The sequence below is a fragment of the Euprymna scolopes genome, chromosome 46, assembly GCF_053919585.1.
Source record: "Euprymna scolopes isolate OS-2025 chromosome 46, ASM5391958v1, whole genome shotgun sequence".
NCBI lineage: Eukaryota > Metazoa > Mollusca > Cephalopoda > Sepiida > Sepiolidae > Euprymna > Euprymna scolopes.
The window spans coordinates 94256603-94275685 of record NC_136527.1 but is presented as its reverse complement, the minus strand read 5'-3'; the positions used below and the strand labels follow the sequence as shown (position 1 = coordinate 94275685).

General features: G+C 36.5%; 1 protein-coding gene across 1 annotated transcript in view; it reads left to right on the top strand.

The window, feature by feature from the left end:
• LOC145270060 (nuclear valosin-containing protein-like) overlaps positions 1-19083 on the top strand; it is a 32179-nt gene that overhangs the window by 2871 nt on the left and 10225 nt on the right. Inside the window, exons 2-4 of the mRNA XM_080125662.1 lie at positions 14610-14691; positions 16739-16812; positions 18656-18705. Coding sequence (XP_079981788.1) covers positions 14611-14691; positions 16739-16812; positions 18656-18705 — 205 coding nt within the window. The 5' untranslated portion in view covers position 14610. The remainder of the gene's footprint in view (positions 1-14609; positions 14692-16738; positions 16813-18655; positions 18706-19083) is intronic.

The following is a 19083-nucleotide window of genomic DNA, read 5'->3' as shown; positions in this document are numbered from 1 at the left end:
TCTTCTTCTTTTTTTAGGCGATGTAATAAACCATATTTTTGAGTAGGGTTGCCTCCTCTCTTTATTTTGGGTTGTATATTTTTCATGTTGCAAAAATGCTCCCGGGAGATCTTTTTTAGGATTCTATAGGTTTTCTTTTTTTTACACTTTTTATTATCTTCGAAAAATGTAAAAAAAAATGTAAACAGGCAGTTTACGATTTGAAATGCATCATTAAAATGATAGTTCTTTCAACTTTATATTTTTATTTCGTCGTCTTCAAGTCCAATGTAAATAAGTTCTTGATGAGCCGTTCCTCTTAAATAATCTAATTTACCAAATTTAAACTTCTAACGATTACTATGATATTGTCTTTGACTACTGTACACACTTTAACCCTTATCCTCGAGTGGCCTCTGGGACTTGATAAGTAGTGATTCCTATATAAAATAAAAAAATATTTCACTACTTTGATGGTGAATCTATAGTCAGTCTGTGCTGATTTTCCTTGCGATATTCGTTTTCAGCATACCTGAACACACTGAGGGTTGGCCCCTTTCATATGCCGCCTGTTTAAACATGGTCGCCAGATATTTACATTTAAAAATACACGCATTAATAAAACTAGCTCCAAAACTATTTGTCTCTGTTAGTTTTACTTGCGATATTCGTTTTCAGCATACCTTAACAAACTGAGGGTTGGTCCCTTTCATATGCCGCCTGTTCAAAGATAGTCGCCAGTGATTTACATTTCAAAATACACGCATTAATATAACTAGCTCCAAAACTATTTGTCTCTGCTAATTTTCCTTGCGATATTCGTTTTCAGCATACCTGAACGCTTTTAAAATCAACATTTCGAATGTTAACGAAATACACACACAGACACACACACACACGTAAACCCAGTGAAAGTGTCTGCTGTCGATAAGCTAGTTGTAAATTAGATTACTCTCTGATGAGTTTTAGTCTAGCCACACTGTGATACAGCGGAACAGTCCGTCTGTTTTGCATAACTCAGTGAAAGTGTCGACTGTAGATTAACTAGTTGTAAATTCTTAAAGGAGAAGCCCCTTTAAGAAGAGACTTGAAGACTTATCGGCCAACCTGGGCAGTGCGTTGTAAACAGAAATCCATTTCAGACTGAACTTTTTCCAAAACTTAGTTCGTCTTCAAAGTGACAAGAATGCCGACACTCGACTTATTGTCGCCACCCCGATCTTCGCACCATTACGCTAATAAAATTGTTCTTTGCCTGGGATCAAAATGGCGAATCTCAATTTGAATTGAGAAAGTCAAGCTAAATACAAGGACGATTCATATAAATTATAGCTGTTGATTTAATGTATTGAATATTAAAACTTTGTCAAACGGAGATGATATAGAAAGCTGGGGAGCGAAACACACACACACACACACACACACACACACACACACAAACACAGAGTAATGATTCGTGTTTTGTGTGTTGGTGTGTTTAAGTATTTGTGTGTGTGTTTATGCGAGTGCGTGTATGTGTGTTTATGCAAGTATGTGTGTATGTGTGCGTTTATATAGAGTGTGTGCCTCTCAGCTGTCTCCGTTTCTTCTCCCTTCCTCGTTGACGTGATGGCGGAGAGCGTAGACACACATATTTCTCTCTCTCTCTCTCTCTCTCTCTTCTCCCCCCTTTGCCCCTCTTTCTCTTTCTGTCTCCCTCCCTCTCTCTCTCTCCCTTCTCCCCCCTTTCCTTTTCTGTCTCCATCTCTCATATATATATATATATATATATATATATATATATATATATATATATATATATATATATAAACTTCGTAACAGGAGCACGGAGAAGCCAGAGAGAGAGAGAGAGAGAGAGAGAGAGAGAGAGAGAGAGAGAGAGAAAGAGAGAGAGAGAGAGAGAGAGGTTAGCAGCAAATGGTCTTTGGTCAGAATGAAGGAAAAAAAACGGTTATTTTTACGACCTACCCCAGCGTAGTATAAACATCCAACCTCTCCTTGAAAAAATATATGCATCCTATGCAGTTGTGCTACCGTGCCGAAATAAAAACATTATTATTTAGAAATCTATTCTTTGTACTGTCATCTAACAATGTAATCAATATGTCGTGAAACTTGAATTGAACGAGGAATAATTCCGAGTGAAAAATCGAGTATCGCTTTTAGATAAACTCGACATCAGGTCAAATTCATTTAGTTTAGATTTAGCTTGTTCACATAATGTTGATGCATTAGAAACATGTTTTGTTTTTTAAGTTTTGCATGCATAATACTTAATGGATTTTAAATAGAAATGATTCATTCGTTTATTAATAATTAATAAAAGCAAAATAAAACTATTTTACTATTTTTTAACCTGGTTGCGACCTTTTGACTATTTTTTTTCTCTGGTCGCTATCTTTAAATATTACCCCGTATCCAACTAAGTACCGACTTTTCTATACGATAGCAAGTCTGCGTAAAGTAAACACTATCAGAGTAGAAGGATTTCCGACCTTTAGGGACCCCAGCAGTGAACCGTCGTGAACCGAACCGCTGTGATTTTGCCATTGTACGTCGAGGTGGTATGGGTTCATCAGAGCACATCCCATTAAAGTACTTGTAAACAAGGATGCAACACCGAGGCGATGGGACAGACTTTGGAGATTGACCTATAGCACGGGGCCTATTAGATTACTCTTTTTTTGTTGTTGTTTTTGTGCTCAACGATAAAAACCGACTTCTTCATTTGTGTTTGCTTCTCATTTTCGCTTTTGCTCTGATAAGCGTTTCGCTAATGTGAAAAAGAAAACATGTTCGAACGTTTGCTGACATTTATTGGATGTGTTGCTACCAGTATTTTGCTTAATTTTCGAGTTTGGAGCGATTATCGAGTCTCACAAGATGTCTGTAAAATGTCAGACACTTCTTTATTGTTCTAACTTAAAACCGTGCGCTACTTTTGTGTGTGTTAAATAAACGTTTTAAAATAAGTTAAAACAACAAAAATGTGATCTAGGTACGTAGAAGAGTAACTTATCTTGCCTTTGGTAACATTCATTTTCTTATATATTTATTTGTTCACTACTTTTTCGTTTTGTTCTCTTGAATGCGAAATATTCGCCGTGGAATTTCCACGGGTCACGATTATTTCGTTTTATTAATCTTAAGTTTCATAGAATAAAAAGTTCAGACACAACTTTGTCGAGCGATTTATAATCGATTTCATTTAACTTCTGTTTGACCCCGGCACGTACGATCCTTTCTCTCCTTCCCCCACTCTCTCTCTCTCTTCTTTAGCTTGGTGACAAGCGATATGCTTATGTGTGCGTGTGTGTGTGTGTGTGTGTGTATGTGTGTACATGCGTGCGTATGTGTGTTGTCGTGTTCACCAAAATTTAAAAAAATAAAAACTTTTTTCCCCGACCGACCGGATTAGGGTTGTGAGGTGTGGTTAGAGTTCATGAAAATAAATGTTAGCAATAAAAACTTTTTAAAACCAAGTTAGAAAAAAGAAAACAATTTGCTTCCCCCACCAAATTATCATATATTGGAGCGTCTAAATTAAGATTCTACTTTTTTTTTTAGGCGATGTAATAAACCATATTTTAGAGTAGGGTGCCTCCTGTCTTTACTTTGGTTTGTATATTTTTCATGTAGCAAAAATGCTTCCGGGAGATCTTTTTAGGATTCTAAAGGTTTGCCTTTTTTTACACTTTTTATTATCTTCGAAAAATGTACACAAATGTAAACAAGCAGTTTACGATTTGAAAGGCATCGTTAAAATGATATTTTTCGCGAGTTCTTTCAACTGTATAGTTTTTATTTCGTCGTCTTCAAGTCCAATGTAAACAAGTTCTTGATGAGCCGTTCATCTTAAGTAATCCAATTTACCAAATTTACACTTCTAACGATTACTATGATATTGTCCATTGACCACTGTACACTCTTTAACCCCTCGAGTGGTCTCTGGGCCTTGATAGTCAGTGATTCCTTTGTAAAATAAAATAAAAACATTTCAATACTTTGATGGTGAATCTATAGTCAGACTATGCTAATTTTCCTTGCGATATTCGTTTTCAACATACCTGAACAAACTGAGGGTTTGCCCCTTTCATATGCCGCCTGTTCAAACATGGTCGCCAGTGATTTACATTTCAAAATATACGCATTAGTATCTCGAAATATACGCATTAGTATCTCGAAAACTATTTGTCTGTGCCTTGCGATATTCGTTTTCAGCATACCCGAACGATTTTAAAATAGACAGGCCGAATGTTAACGAACCACACACACACAAAAAGACACACACACACACACACACGTAAACTCAGTGAAAGTGTCTACTGTCGATAAGGTAGTTGTAAATTAGATTACTGGCTCTTATGAGTTTTAGTCTAACCATCCTTTACAACTGTGATACAGTAGAACAGTCCGTCTCTGGACAATTAGCAGTGTATCGCATAACTCAATGACAGTGTCGAATGTTGACTAGCTAGTTGTAAGTTAGGTTACTGGCTCTGATGAGTTACACTCTAACCACCCTTAATAACTGTGATACAGCGGAACAGTCCGTTTTTGGACAAGTGGCGGTGATCGCATAACTCTTTGAAAGTGCCGAATGTCTATTAGCTAGTTGAAACTTAGATTACTGGTTTTAATGAGTTTCAGTCTAACCGCACTTAATAACTTTGATACAACGGAAGAGTCCGTCTGTTTCGCATAACTCATTGACAGTGTCGCGTGTCGATTAGCTAGTTGTAACTTCGTAGCCGAATGCCCCTTTAAGAAGAGACTTGAAGATAATAATTATTGTTATTTGTATTGTTATTCTTATCGTCCAGCCATGATGCACGTGCAGAAATCCATTTCCAACTCAACTGTGTTAAAAAAAACTTACTTCGAGACAAGAACGCCGACACTCGACTTCGAGACGAGTTTTCCCGGGACAAGTTTTCCGGGCACTGGTATAAGTGCTATGGATTCATCAGAGCACATCTCATTAAAGTACTTGTAAACAGGGATGCAACACTGAGGCGATGGGACAGACTTTGGAGATTGGCCTATAGCACGGGGCCTATTAGATTAGATACTCTTTTTGTTTTTGTTTTTGTGCTCAACGATAAAAACCGACTTCTTCATTTGTGTTTGCTTCTCATTTTAACTTTTGCTCTTATAAGAGTTTCGCTAATGTGAAAAAGAAAACATGTTCGAACGTTTGCTGACATTTATTGGATGTGTTGCTACCAGTATTTTGCTTAATTTTCGAGTTTGGAGCGATTGTCGAGTCTCACAAGATGACTGTAAAATGTCAGACACTTTCTTTATTGTTCTAACTTAAAACTGTGCGCTATTTTGTTTGTGTTAAATAAACGTTTTAAAATAAGTTAAAACAACATTTTCTCATATATTTATTTGTTCACTACTTTTTCGTTTTGTTCTTATTGAATGCGAAATATTCGCCGTGGAATTTCCACGGGTCACGATTATTTCGTTTTATTAATCTTAAGTTTCATAGAATAAAAAGTTCAGACACAACTTTGTCGAGCCATTTTTTAAAACTTACGTTTGACCCCGGCACGTGCAGTGCAGAGAACACGACCCTTTCTCTCCTTCCCCCACTTTCTCTCTTCTTTAGCTCGGTGACAAGCGAATGCTTATGTGTGCGTGCGTGCGTGCGTGCGTGCGTGTGTGTGTGTGTGTGTGCGTGCGTGCGTGCGACGTGCCAACGTCAAACGAAGTTTAAATTAAAATTCATTTCGTCGGTTTCAACAAAATTTTAAAAAAGTAAAAACTTTTTCCCGACCGGCCGGATTAGGGTTGTGAGGTGTGGTTAGAGTTCATGAAAATAAATGTTAGCAATAAAAACTTTTTAAAACCAAGTTAGAAAAAAGAACACAATTTGCTTCCCCACCAAATTATCGTATTATTGGAGGCCCCGATTCTTCTTTATTTTAAGCGATGTAATAAACCATATTTTTGAGTAGGTTTCCTCCTCTCTTTATTTTGGTTTGTATATTTTTTATGTTGCAAAAATGCTTCCCGGAGATCTTTTTAGGATTCTAAACGTTTACTTTTTTTTACACTTTTTATTATCTTCGAAAAATGTACACAAATGTAAACAAGCAGTTTACGAGTTGAAAGGCATCGTTAAAATATTTTTAACGAGTTCATTAAATTTTATATTTTTATTTCGTCCTCTTCAAGTCCAATGTAAACAAGTTCTTGATAAGCCGTTCCTCTTAAGTAATCCAATTTACAAAATTTATACTTCTAACGATTACTATGATATTGTCCCATACTGCACACTCTTTAAACCCTCGAGTGGTCTCTGGGCCTTGATAAGTAGTGATTCCTTTGTAAAACAAAAAATATTTCAATACTTTGATGTGCTAGTTTTCTTTTTCATTTCAAAATGCACGCATTAATAAAACTGTCTTGAAAACTATTTGTCTGTGCTAACTTTCCTTGCGATATTCGTTTTCAGCATACCTGAACAAAGATAGGGTTGGCCCGTTTCATATGCCGCCTGTTCCAATATGGTCGCCAGTAATTTACATTTCAAAATACACGCATTAATAAAACTAGCTCCAAAACTATTTGTCTCTGCTAATTTTCCTTGCGATATTCGTTTTCAGCATACCTAAACAAACTGATGGTTGCCCCCTTTCATATGCCGCCTGTTCAAACATGGTCATCAGTGATTTACATTTCAAAATACACGCATTAATAAAACTAGCTCCAAAACTATTTATCTCTGCTAATTTTCCTTGCGATATTCGTTTTCAGCATACCTGAACAAACTGAGGGTTGGCCCCTTTCATACACCGCCTGGTTAAACTGTTCAAACAGGGTCGCCAGTGATTTACATTTCAAAATACACGCATTAATAAAACTAGCTCCAAAACTATTTGTCTCTGCTAATTTTCCTTGCGATATTCGTTTTCAGCATACATGAACAAACTGAGGGTTGGCCCCTTTCATATGCCGCCTCTTCAAACATGGTCGCCAGTGATTTACATTTCGCAATACACGCATTAATAAAACTAGCTCCAAGACTATTTTTCTCTGCTAATTTTCCTTGCGATATTCGTTTTCAGCATACCTGAACAAACTGAACGGTTCGAGTTTTCCGGGTACGATTTTTCCAGAGACGAGTTTTCCCGGGACAGGTTTTCCGGGCACTGGTATAAGTGCTATGGGTTCATGAGAGCACATCCCATTAAAGTACTTGTAAACATGGATGCAACACCGAGGCGAAGGGACAGACGTTGGAGATTGACCTATAGCACGCACTATTAGATTAGATACTCTTTTTTTTGTTGTTGTTTTTGTGCTCAACGATAAAAACCGACTTCTTCATTTGTGTTTGCTTCTCATTTTCGCTTTTTCTCTGATAAGTGTTTCGCTAATGTGAAAAAGAAAACTTGTTCGAACGTTTGCTGACATTTATTGGATGTGTTCCTACCAGTATTTTGCTTAATTTTCGAGTTTGGAGCGATTATCGAGTCTCACAAGATGTCTGTAAAATGTCAGACACTTCTTTATTGTTCTAACTTAAAACCGTGCGCTACTTTTGTGTGTGTTAAATAAACGTTTTAAAATAAGTTAAAACAACAAAAATGTGATCTAGGTACGTAGAAGAGTAACTTATCTTGCCTTTGGTAACATTCATTTTCTTATATATTTATTTGTTCACTACTTTTTCCTTTTGTTCTCTTGAATGCGAAATATTCGCCGTGGAATTTCCACGGGTCACGATTATTTCGTTTTATTAATCTTAAGTTTCATAGAATAAAAAGTTCAGACACAACTTTGTCGAGCGATTTATAATCGATTTCATTTAACTTCTGTTTGACCCCGGCACGTACGATCCTTTCTCTCCTTCCCCCACTCTCTCTCTCTCTTCTTTAGCTTGGTGACAAGCGATATGCTTATGTGTGCGTGCGTGTGTGTGTGTGTGTGTGTGTATGTGTGTACATGCGTGCGTATGTGTGTTGTCGTGTTCACCAAAATTTAAAAAAATAAAAACTTTTTTCCCCGACCGACCGGATTAGGGTTGTGAGGTGTGGTTAGAGTTCATGAAAATAAATGTTAGCAATAAAAACTTTTTAAAACCAAGTTAGAAAAAAGAAAACAATTTGCTTCCCCCACCAAATTATCATATATTGGAGCGTCTAAATTAAGATTCTACTTTTTTTTTTAGGCGATGTAATAAACCATATTTTAGAGTAGGGTGCCTCCTGTCTTTACTTTGGTTTGTATATTTTTCATGTAGCAAAAATGCTTCCGGGAGATCTTTTTAGGATTCTAAAGGTTTGCCTTTTTTTACACTTTTTATTATCTTCGAAAAATGTACACAAATGTAAACAAGCAGTTTACGATTTGAAAGGCATCGTTAAAATGATAGTTCTTTCAACTTTATATTTTTATTTCGTCGTCTTCAAGTCCAATGTAAATAAGTTCTTGATGAGCCGTTCCTCTTAAATAATCCAATTTACCAAATGTACACTTCTAACGATTACTATGATATTGTCCATTGACTACTGTACACACTTTAACCCTTATCCTCGAGTGGCCTCTGGGACTTGATAAGTAGTGATTCCTTTATATAAAAAAAATTTCACTACTTTGATGGTGAATCTATAGTCAGTCTGTGCTGATTTTCCTTGCGATATTCGTTTTCAGCATACCTGAACACACTGAGGGTTGGCCCCTTTCATATGCCGCCTGTTAAAACATGGTCGCCAGTGATTTACATTTCAAAATACACGCATTAATAAAACTAGCTCCAAAACTAGTAGTCTGTCTGTCTGTGCTAATTTTCCTTGCGATATTCGTTTTCAGCATACCTGAAAAACTGATGGTTGCCCCCGTTCATATATCACCTGTTCAAACATGCTCGCCAGTGATTTACATTTCAAAATACACGCATTAATAAAACTAGCTACAACAGTATTTGTCTGTGCTCATTTTCCCTGCGATATTCGTTTTCAGCATACCTGAACAAAAAGAGGGTTTGCCCCTTTCATATGCCGCCTGTTAAAACATGGTCGCCAGTGATTTACATTTCAAAATACACGCATAATTTAAACTAGTTCCAAAACTAGTAGTCTGTCTGTCTCTGCTAATTTTTATTGCGATATTCGTTTTCAGCATACCTGAAAAACTGATGGTTGCCCCCGTTCATATGTCGCCTGTTCAAACATGGTCGCCAAGGATTTGCATTTCAAAATACACGCATTAATAAAACTAGCTCCCAAAATAAACTCTGTCTGTGTGTGCTAATTTTCCTTGCGATATTCGTTTTCAGCATACCTGAACAAACTGAGGGTTTGCCCCTTTCATATGCCGCCTGTTCAAACATGGTCGCCAGTGATTTACATTTCAAAATATACGCATTAGTATCTCGAAATATACGTATTAGTATCTCGAAAACTATTTGTCTGTGCCTTGCGATAGTCGTTTTCAGCATACCCGAACGATTTTATAATGGACAGTCCGACTGTTAACGAACCACACACACACAAAAAGACACACACACACACACACACACACACACACGTAAACTCAGTGAAAGTGTCTACTGTCGATAAGGTAGTTGTAAATTAGATTACTGGCTCTTATGAGTTTTAGTCTAACCATCCTTTACAACTGTGATACAGTAGAACAGTCCGTCTCTGGACAATTAGCAGTGTATCGCATAACTCAATGACAGTGTCGAATGTTGACTAGCTAGTTGTAAGTTAGGTTACTGGCTCTGATGAGTTACACTCTAACAACCCTTAATAACTGTGATACAGCGGAACAGTCCGTTTTTGGACAAGTGGCGGTGATCGCATAACTCATTGAAAGTGCCGAATGTCTATTAGCTAGTTGAAACTTAGATTACTGGCTTTAATGAGTTTCAGTCTAACCACACTTAATAACTTTGATACAGCGGAAGAGTCCGTCTGTTTCGCATAACTCATTGACAGTGTCGCGTGTCGATTAGCTAGTTGTAACTTCGTAGCCGAATGCCCCTTTAAGAAGAGACTTGAAGATAATAATTATTGTTATTTGTATTGTTATTCTTATCGTCCAGCCATGATGCACGTGCAGAAATCCATTTCCAACTCAACTGTGTTAAAAAAAACTTACTTCGAGACAAGAACGCCGACACTCGACTTCGAGACGAGTTTTCCCGGGACAAGTTTTCCGGGCACTGGTATAAGTGCTATGGATTCATCAGAGCACATCTCATTAAAGTACTTGTAAACAGGGATGCAACACTGAGGCGATGGGACAGACTTTGGAGATTGACCTATAGCACGGGGCCTATTAGATTAGATACTCTTTTTGTTTTTGTTTTTGTGCTCAACGATAAAAACCGACTTCTTCATTTGTGTTTGCTTCTCATTTTAACTTTTGCTCTAATAAGAGTTTCGCTAATGTGAAAAAGAAAACATGTTCGAACGTTTGCTGACATTTATTGGATGTGTTGCTACCAGTATTTTGCTTAATTTTCGAGTTTGGAGCGATTGTCGAGTCTCACAAGATGACTGTAAAATATCAGACACTTCTTTATTGTTCTAACTTAAAACTGTGCGCTACTTTTGTTTGTGTTAAATAAACGTTTTAAAATAAGTTAAAACAACATTTTCTCATATATTTATTTGTTCACTACTTTTTCGTTTTGTTCTTATTGAATGCGAAATATTCGCCGTGGAATTTCCACGGGTCACGATTATTTCGTTTTATTAATCTTAAGTTTCATAGAATAAAAAGTTCAGACACAACTTTGTCGAGCCATTTTTTAAAACTTACGTTTGACCCCGGCACGTGCAGTGCAGAGAACACGACCCTTTCTCTCCTTCCCCCACTTTCTCTCTTCTTTAGCTCGGTGACAAGCGAATGCTTATGTGTGCGTGCGTGCGTGCGTGTGTGTGTGTGTGTGTGTGTGCGTGCGTGCGTGCGACGTGCCAACGTCAAACGAAGTTTAAATTAAAATTCATTTCGTCGGTTTCAACAAAATTTTAAAAAAGTAAAAACTTTTTCCCGACCGGCCGGATTAGGGTTGTGAGGTGTGGTTAGAGTTCATGAAAATAAATGTTAGCAATAAAAACTTTTTAAAACCAAGTTAGAAAAAAGAACACAATTTGCTTCCCCACCAAATTATCGTATTATTGGAGGCCCCGATTCTTCTTTATTTTAAGCGATGTAATAAACCATATTTTTGAGTAGGTTTCCTCCTCTCTTTATTTTGGTTTGTATATTTTTTATGTTGCAAAAATGCTTCCGGGAGATCTTTTTAGGATTCTAAACGTTTACTTTTTTTTACACTTTTTATTATCTTCGAAAAATGTACACAAATGTAAACAAGCAGTTTACGAGTTGAAAGGCATCGTTAAAATATTTTTAGCGAGTTCATTAAATTTTATATTTTTATTTCGTCCTCTTCAAGTCCAATGTAAACAAGTTCTTGATAAGCCGTTCCTCTTAAGTCATCCAATTTACAAAATTTATACTTCTAACGATTACTATGATATTGTCCCATACTGCACACTCTTTAAACCCTCGAGTGGTCTCTGGGCCTTGATAAGTAGTGATTCCTTTGTAAAACAAAAAATATTTCAATACTTTGATGTGCTAGTTTTCCTTTTCATTTCAAAATGCACGCATTAATAAAACTGTCTTGAAAACTATTTGTCTGTGCTAACTTTCCTTGCGATATTCGTTTTCAGCATACCTGAACAAAGATAGGGTTGGCCCGTTTCATATGCCGCCTGTTCCAATATGGTCGCCAGTAATTTACATTTCAAAATACATGCATTAATAAAACTAGCTCGAAAACTATTTGTCTCTGCTAATTTTCCTTGCGATATTCGTTTTCAGCATACCTGAACAAACTGAGGGTTGGCCCCTTTCATATGCCGCCTGTTCAAACATGGGCGCCAGTGATCTACATTTCAAAATGCACGCATTAACTAAAACTAGCTCCAAAACTAGTAGTCTGTCTGTGCTAATTTTCCTTGCGATATTCGTTTTCAGCATACCTGAACAAACTGGATGCAACACTGAGGCGATGGGACAGACTTTGGAGATTGACCTATAGCACGGGGCCTATTAGATTAGATACTCTTTTTGTTTTTGTTTTTGTGCTCAACGATAAAAACCGACTTCTTCATTTGTTTTTGCTTCTCATTTTCGCTTTTGCTCTGATAAGAGTTTCGCTAATGTGAAAAAGAAAACATGTTCGAACGTTTGCTGACATTTATTGGATGTGTTGCTACCAGTATTTTGCTTAATTTTCGAGTTTGGAGCGATTATCGAGTCTCACAAGATGACTTTAAAATGTCAGACACTTTCTTTATTGTTCTAACTTAAAACTGTGCGCTACTTTTGTTTGTGTTAAATAAACGTTTTAAAATAAGTTAAAACAACAAAAATGTGATCTAGGTAGGTAGAAGGGTAACTTATCTTGCCTTTGGTAACATTCATTTTCTTATATATTTATTTGTTCACTACTTTTTCGTTTTGTTCTTATTGAATGCGAAATATTCGCCGTGGAATTTCCACGGGTCACGATTATTTCGTTTTATTAATCTTAAGTTTCATAGAATAAAAAGTTCAGACACAACTTTGTGGAGCCATTTTTAATCGATTTCATTTAACTTCTGTTTGACCCCGGCACGTGCAGTGCAGAGAACACGATCCTTTTCTCTCCTTCCCCCACCTTCTCTCTTCTTTAGCTTGGTGACATGCGTGCTTATGTGTGCGTTTGTGTGTGTGTATGCGTGTGTGCGTGCGTGCGTTTCACCAAAATAGGGTGGCCTCTCCTCTCTTTATTTTGGTTTGTATATTTTTCATGTTGCAAAAATGCTCCCGGGAGATCTTTTTAGGATTCTGAAGGTTTGCTCTTTTTTTACACTTTTTAAACGCAAAAAATGTAAACAGGCAGTTTACGATTTGAAAGGCATCGTTAAAATCGTATTTTTCGCTAGTTCTTTCAACTTTATATTTTTACTTCGTCGTCTTCAAGTCCAATGTAAATAAGTTCTTGATGAGCCGTTCCTCTTAAGTAATCCAATTTACCAAATTGACACTTCTAACGATTACTATGATATTGTCCAATTGACTACTGTACACACTTTAACCCTTATCCTCGAGTTGCCTCTGGGGCTTGATAAGTAGTGATTCCTTTATAAAATAAAAAAATATTTCAATACTATGATGGTGAATCTATAGTCAGTCTGTGCTAATTTTCTTTGCGATATTCGTTTTCAGCATACCTGAACAAACTGAGGGTTGGCCCCTTTCATATGCCACCTATTCAAACATGGTCGCCAGGGATTTACATTTCACAATACACGCATTAATAAAACTAGCTCCAAAACTAGTAGTCTGTCTATCTGTCTCTGCTAATTTTCCTTGCGATATTCGTTTTCAGCATACCTGAACAAATTGAGGGTTGGCCCCTTCCATATGCCGCCTGTTTAAACATGGTCGCCAGTGATTTACATTTCAAAATACACACATTAATAAAACTAGCAACAAAACTATTTGTCTCTGCTAATTTTCCTTGCGATATTCGTTTTCAGCATACCTGAACGCTTTTAAAATCAACATTTCGAATGTTAACGTAACACACACACACACACACACACACACACACGTAAACTCATTGATAGTGTCTACCGTCGATAAGCTAGTTGTAAATTAGATTACTCTCTGATGAGTTTTAGTCTAGCCACACTGTGATACAGCGGAACAGTCCGTCTGTTTGGCATAACTCAGTGAAAGTGTCGACTGTCGATTAACTAGTTGTAAATTCTTAAAGGAGAAGCCCCTTTAAGAAGAGACTTGAAGATAATAATTATTGTTATTATTTGTTGCTATTCTTATCGGCCAACCTGGGCCGTGCATTGTAAACAAAAATCCATTTCAAACTGAACTTTTTCAAAACTTAGTTCTTCTTCAAAGTGACAAGAATGCCGACACTCGACCGTATGTAGTGGTCGCTACATCAAAACAGCAAATTAGTGACGACCACTAGACCACCGATTCAAAGAGCTGGAACAAAGGAAGCAGGGAACAGAACACATGCAATAATAATATTTATAGAAAAGACTGAGACAAGTAACATCACGTCTGTGTGTGAGAGGGAGAGAAGTTGCAGAGAAAACTCTATGAGAAGCCAAGACCTGGAAGGGTGGACATTCTAAACATAGCAAATATCACAGCCTGATAGATAAAAGGCCACCAATATGGTCAAACTAATTGTCAAGGACGTATCATCGACTTGTATGAGCAACATCTACTTGAGTTGTGTGTAAGTTAGTTAACGAATTAAAAAACAAATATTAATTCGTGATAAACCTGTTCTTTCGGCAGCCTGTAAGATCTCATACAGACAGAAGGAGTGAAGAGTTGTATCAGCTGTGCGTCGTATTTTGCAGTTGAGATGTTCTTGATTGTAGAATGTAGAGTGTTGGCAGTGTGGCATTGTTGCCTCTTGTTTTTTTTTAAATCACAAATACACATAGGATGAAGACAATTTTTAATAAGGGACATAATCTCGGCTAACACCGTCAAAGGGAGATAATTTTGCTAAAACAACCTATTTGATTTTATTTATTTTTCTAAATTTATACGATCTTTTCCAAATTTAGGATGAGTTCAAAAAAGAAATCCGGTTCCAGCAAAGATTCTTTTTATTTAGCAGATGCCAAACTTATTCCACGGATTCGGCAGGTAAACAACGCCATTTTTTTTTTAAAAGAAAACATTTTTATTTTTTTAAATTTCTAATCGTTTCTCGCGATCACCAACTAAAAATGCGAACACGTGTTCTCTTGCACATGTTTCGACATTATCAATAAGGATGTTTTCTTTTGTGTATGAATTCATTTATAAATGAGAGTTCGTTCTTTTCTAGCATAGTGGCTCTTAAAAACAAAATAAAACCGCGATGCTTTTATTTTGTTTTTTTTTTTGTATATTCACAATGACACTTACTTAAAAAAAAAAAAAAAAAAAAAAACACGGAAAAATCGGGAAACACTATTGGGACGGAATTTCGAAAATCATAATCCGGTACTAGTGCACTTGCTGATTGATCAGCGCTATTTTTTAAAATCGTATTTCCAATTTTAATAAAAGTTTTATGATATGTTTTTTTTTATTCAATTGTAAGGTTAAATTATACAATAGGTACAAAATACCCTCCCCTCCCCATGTTAAGAATGGCTTTTTAAATAATAACGTTAATATTTCAGCACGGATCAATAAGTGCACTAGTACCCATAATCCTGAATTTCACATGAAAAGAATCGTATCTACGTATTCCTCGTATTTTTAAGATGATTATATCCAAAAATTACGAAAATCGATAAGGTAGAAAATTATTTATTAAAGAAAATAAACAATAGACTTTGATGAAAACGATCGTAAGACACAGGAGAGTTCAAAAGGGAGGTAATTTTCCGTTTTGTTTAAACAAGATAGCAGCAATTTTTCTCCTGCTAACACGATTAAAGTTTTTTTTTTAATAATTCAGTAATATTCAGGTAATTTCGACTGTATAATTTGGAAGGTGGTACCATTGTAACTTATTAGAATTGACAAGAAAATCAGTTGAGACCATTGTTTTTTTTTTTAAATCTGAAAACTCACTTTATCGACTACAAAATCTCGTGCCAATTCTGTAGAAGCACCGAAAGTCTATACAGAACGAAGATGTCATATTCCAAAAATCACTTAAACCGATCCATTAGTTTTTTTAAACTAAGAAAATCCAAATTTATGATTTTACTACTAAATTGTTATTGAACATAAGGCTGATAATGCTTATTAAGAGTCGACAGATCAAGTTTTTTTTATGTAATTGTTTTAAGCAAAAACGAGGTAAATATACAGATACGCTACAACAGAACACAGACCACTCTAATTTGTTTTTATATAGGTAATTGAGGTCGCTGACAACGAATCTGATAGTCAAACTTGGGGCAAATTTACCGTTTGCATGGTATTAACCCCTGAACCCACGAACTACTTTCCACTATTTTGTAGCTTCCGTTTACGTTACGAGCGCGGTGTTCTGTTGTAGCGTATCTGGATATTTACCAAAAACAATATTACGTACTTAATTGTCATGGCGAAAAATTTTCGGCGAAAATAGTAATAATCCAAAAATGACGAAAAATCAATGAGTAGAAAGTTATTTATAGTTCTAAGCAATTAAAAAAAAATTGGGTAAAATTGCGTTTTTCGGTGCAAGTCTATAAATGATCCACAAGTAATCTTTTTTACTATAAAAATCTGAAAAAAAATCTTTATAATGTACGTACTTGTCACTGCATGAAGATGTCATATTCCAAAAATCACGTAAATCGATCAAGTATTTTTTTAATTTAAGAAAATCAAATATTATGCAACATTTTATCGAAGAAAAACTTCACTCCATCTTGTTTTTGAATGATACACTGCTAGCGACACCTATTGGGAATGTTTGGAATATAAGATCAGCAAGGGGCAGACAATCGACTTTTCACACTATAGAAAAAAAAACTTGGAAAATTAAGACATTTATAAGTTTTTGAGGATGTTGAAAATGAAAATAACGTTTAAAATTCCAGCAAACGAGTAGTTTCCAAGATATGAAGAAATGTTAGTTTAAAGAAAGTGAGGGATCACTTTTCTATAATAATTTAACGTATAATGATCACTCACTTTATGGCCACCACTAGTAAATGTAAAGCCCTGAATATGATAATGATTTCTGTTTCTTTTGTTTCGACAGTATTTGTCTAGTCATGGAAGAAGCAAAAGTTTTAGTGTTGGCACGATGGCCAGAGATCTGCAGTCGTCATATGGGTAAGCGAAAATCAAACTTGAATTTTTTTAAATTTTTTTACCATACCAGCGTATTAGATTCATCCTTTTTTTTATTTTTTTACATAGGAGTCACCACTTATCAAGGTCCAGAGGCCACTCGAGGATAAGGGTTAAAGAGTGCACATTATCAGAATCATAGTAATCGTCAGTAGTGGAGATTTGTTAAATTTGTTAACTTAAGTGGAACGGCTCATCAAGAACTTGTTTGCATTAGACTTGAAGATGGCCATAAATGATGACTCCCAAGTTAAAAAAAAAAACAAAAACAAAGGAGGGGTGGGGGTGAATCTGTTACGCTGGTATGGTCATGTGGAATGTGTTCCAAGACCTTGAATCTTTACTTAGTGTTTTTCCTTTTTGAAAACTACCTCCGCAATTTCCGGGACTATACTCTTGTGGGAACAAGATGTTTTTTTTGATTGGAATTGTTTCATTGTACCATTGATTGGTTTGGCGTCTCAAATTATCTCTTGCAAAAAAAAAAAAATGCTTATTTTTGCTTGGTTGATTATCTCCCTTATGTAAAATTGTTCATGAACTCCTTTAGCGCCTCCTTTTAGGTGACGAGCTGCATGCCTAATCATTGAAGACGTCGCTTTAACATGACAGAAATTTAAGATTGAGATGTTGGCAAAGAATGCGTTTAGTCCTCTCCAATTGCAAAAACTTAGACACCAGGGTCGGAAAATGGGATTGAGAAGTCAGTGATCCCGAAGAGGGGCACTCTGATCTGCAAAAAGAGTCTGGACAGCCCTGTCGGGATTCTCCGGTAAGAGCGCCTCGGTGATTAGCAATAAACCAGCCGTTTCTCAAAGAGAGAAGGCAAAGCTTGGAAGGGTGGACCTCTTAGAACTGCACAGAACTAAACTTCTACTGCAAAATCGTATCCGGAACCGTATCATTACAGGAATGGTCTAATCTCTGTTGGTTTTGGGGGCCCAGCATAAATCAGTTTAATATGGAGGCAATTCAGACCCTCTCTCAAAAAGGAGGGGCAGGGAGGCACTCTGGAGTAGGTAACTACTGGGAAGACGGCCGAACAAAGACGTACTCTATTTTCATCGAAGCCTGACGTCATGTGTCAGTAAAAATAGGTAAGATAGAAGGGGTCCATTTAATCATGGCCGTATATCTGAAATTGAAAATTGTGAACCTGTGTTGTTGTCGTTATTATTGGCTCACAAGGAGCCTTCACATAGTTTCTCCTTGAAAACAGCCTGCGCTGTTCCCTGAAAGCTGAGTGACAACATGTCAGCACTCTCCATCTCTTTTGATAAGATTTGCAAATAAATTTGCATTATCCCAACAGCTGCTTACCATCGATTTCTCGTTGGCAGCGGCTATTGGTCTTCACTGGAATTTGAGTAGCTTTAAGCCTCCTCAAGGTTCCAATCAACAGAAACCAGATCATTACAGGAATGGTATGATCTCTGTTAATTCTGGGGGCACAGGATAAACATCCCTAGCCGAGGTAAGGTGGAACATGGTCAGCAAGATGCGACAGAGATATTCTTGTTAAAGATTTCCAGCTTCTGCCGATCAGCCTCATTGACCCTCATGCGTCTTTCAAACTTTTCTATTCAAAGTCAATCTTTGCTATTCGCACAGATCACCCGCTAGTCGTTGTTAAAACCTTAGTTTCCGCTAAATCAGCCACGGTCATTGTCTCGCTACCATAGACGAAAATCAGCCAGATGACAGGTAATTTGTCGTTATGATTTTTCCGACGTTTATTGTTTTGATTCTAATATTTGTGGCCAAGCGAAATCGTAAAATGCAAAGTACCTAATTTATTTTTATTTATACATTTAATTTTTTTCAGAGATTATAACAGGAAAAAAAGGACTGCATTCTTGAAAAGTGTCGAAAGAGGTTAGTGGTACATTTCCATTTTCTTTTTCTATCAGGATACGAATTGCATTTTTTGTAAATCATTAAATTTTTTTTATTTTCATCAGGATACGAATTGCACGCACTTTTTGTAATTTGAGGTGTGTGTTGAGCAAAAAAAAAAAATAAAAAGTGGTGGTAGGTAGGCAGGCTTGAACCCGTGACGCGAAGGCGAAAAAGAAAGTCGAGGTGTGTGTAAGGGTGTTAATTGAGCCAAAAAAAAAAAATTGATATCAACCTAGAAATTTCTACGATTCAGCGCGGTACCTAAAGCACCTAACCTTCCGGTGATCTGGCAAGAACCGATGTGTCAACGTGATCTGTACACACGTGTATTTTTGTGAGAATATACTTTATTTC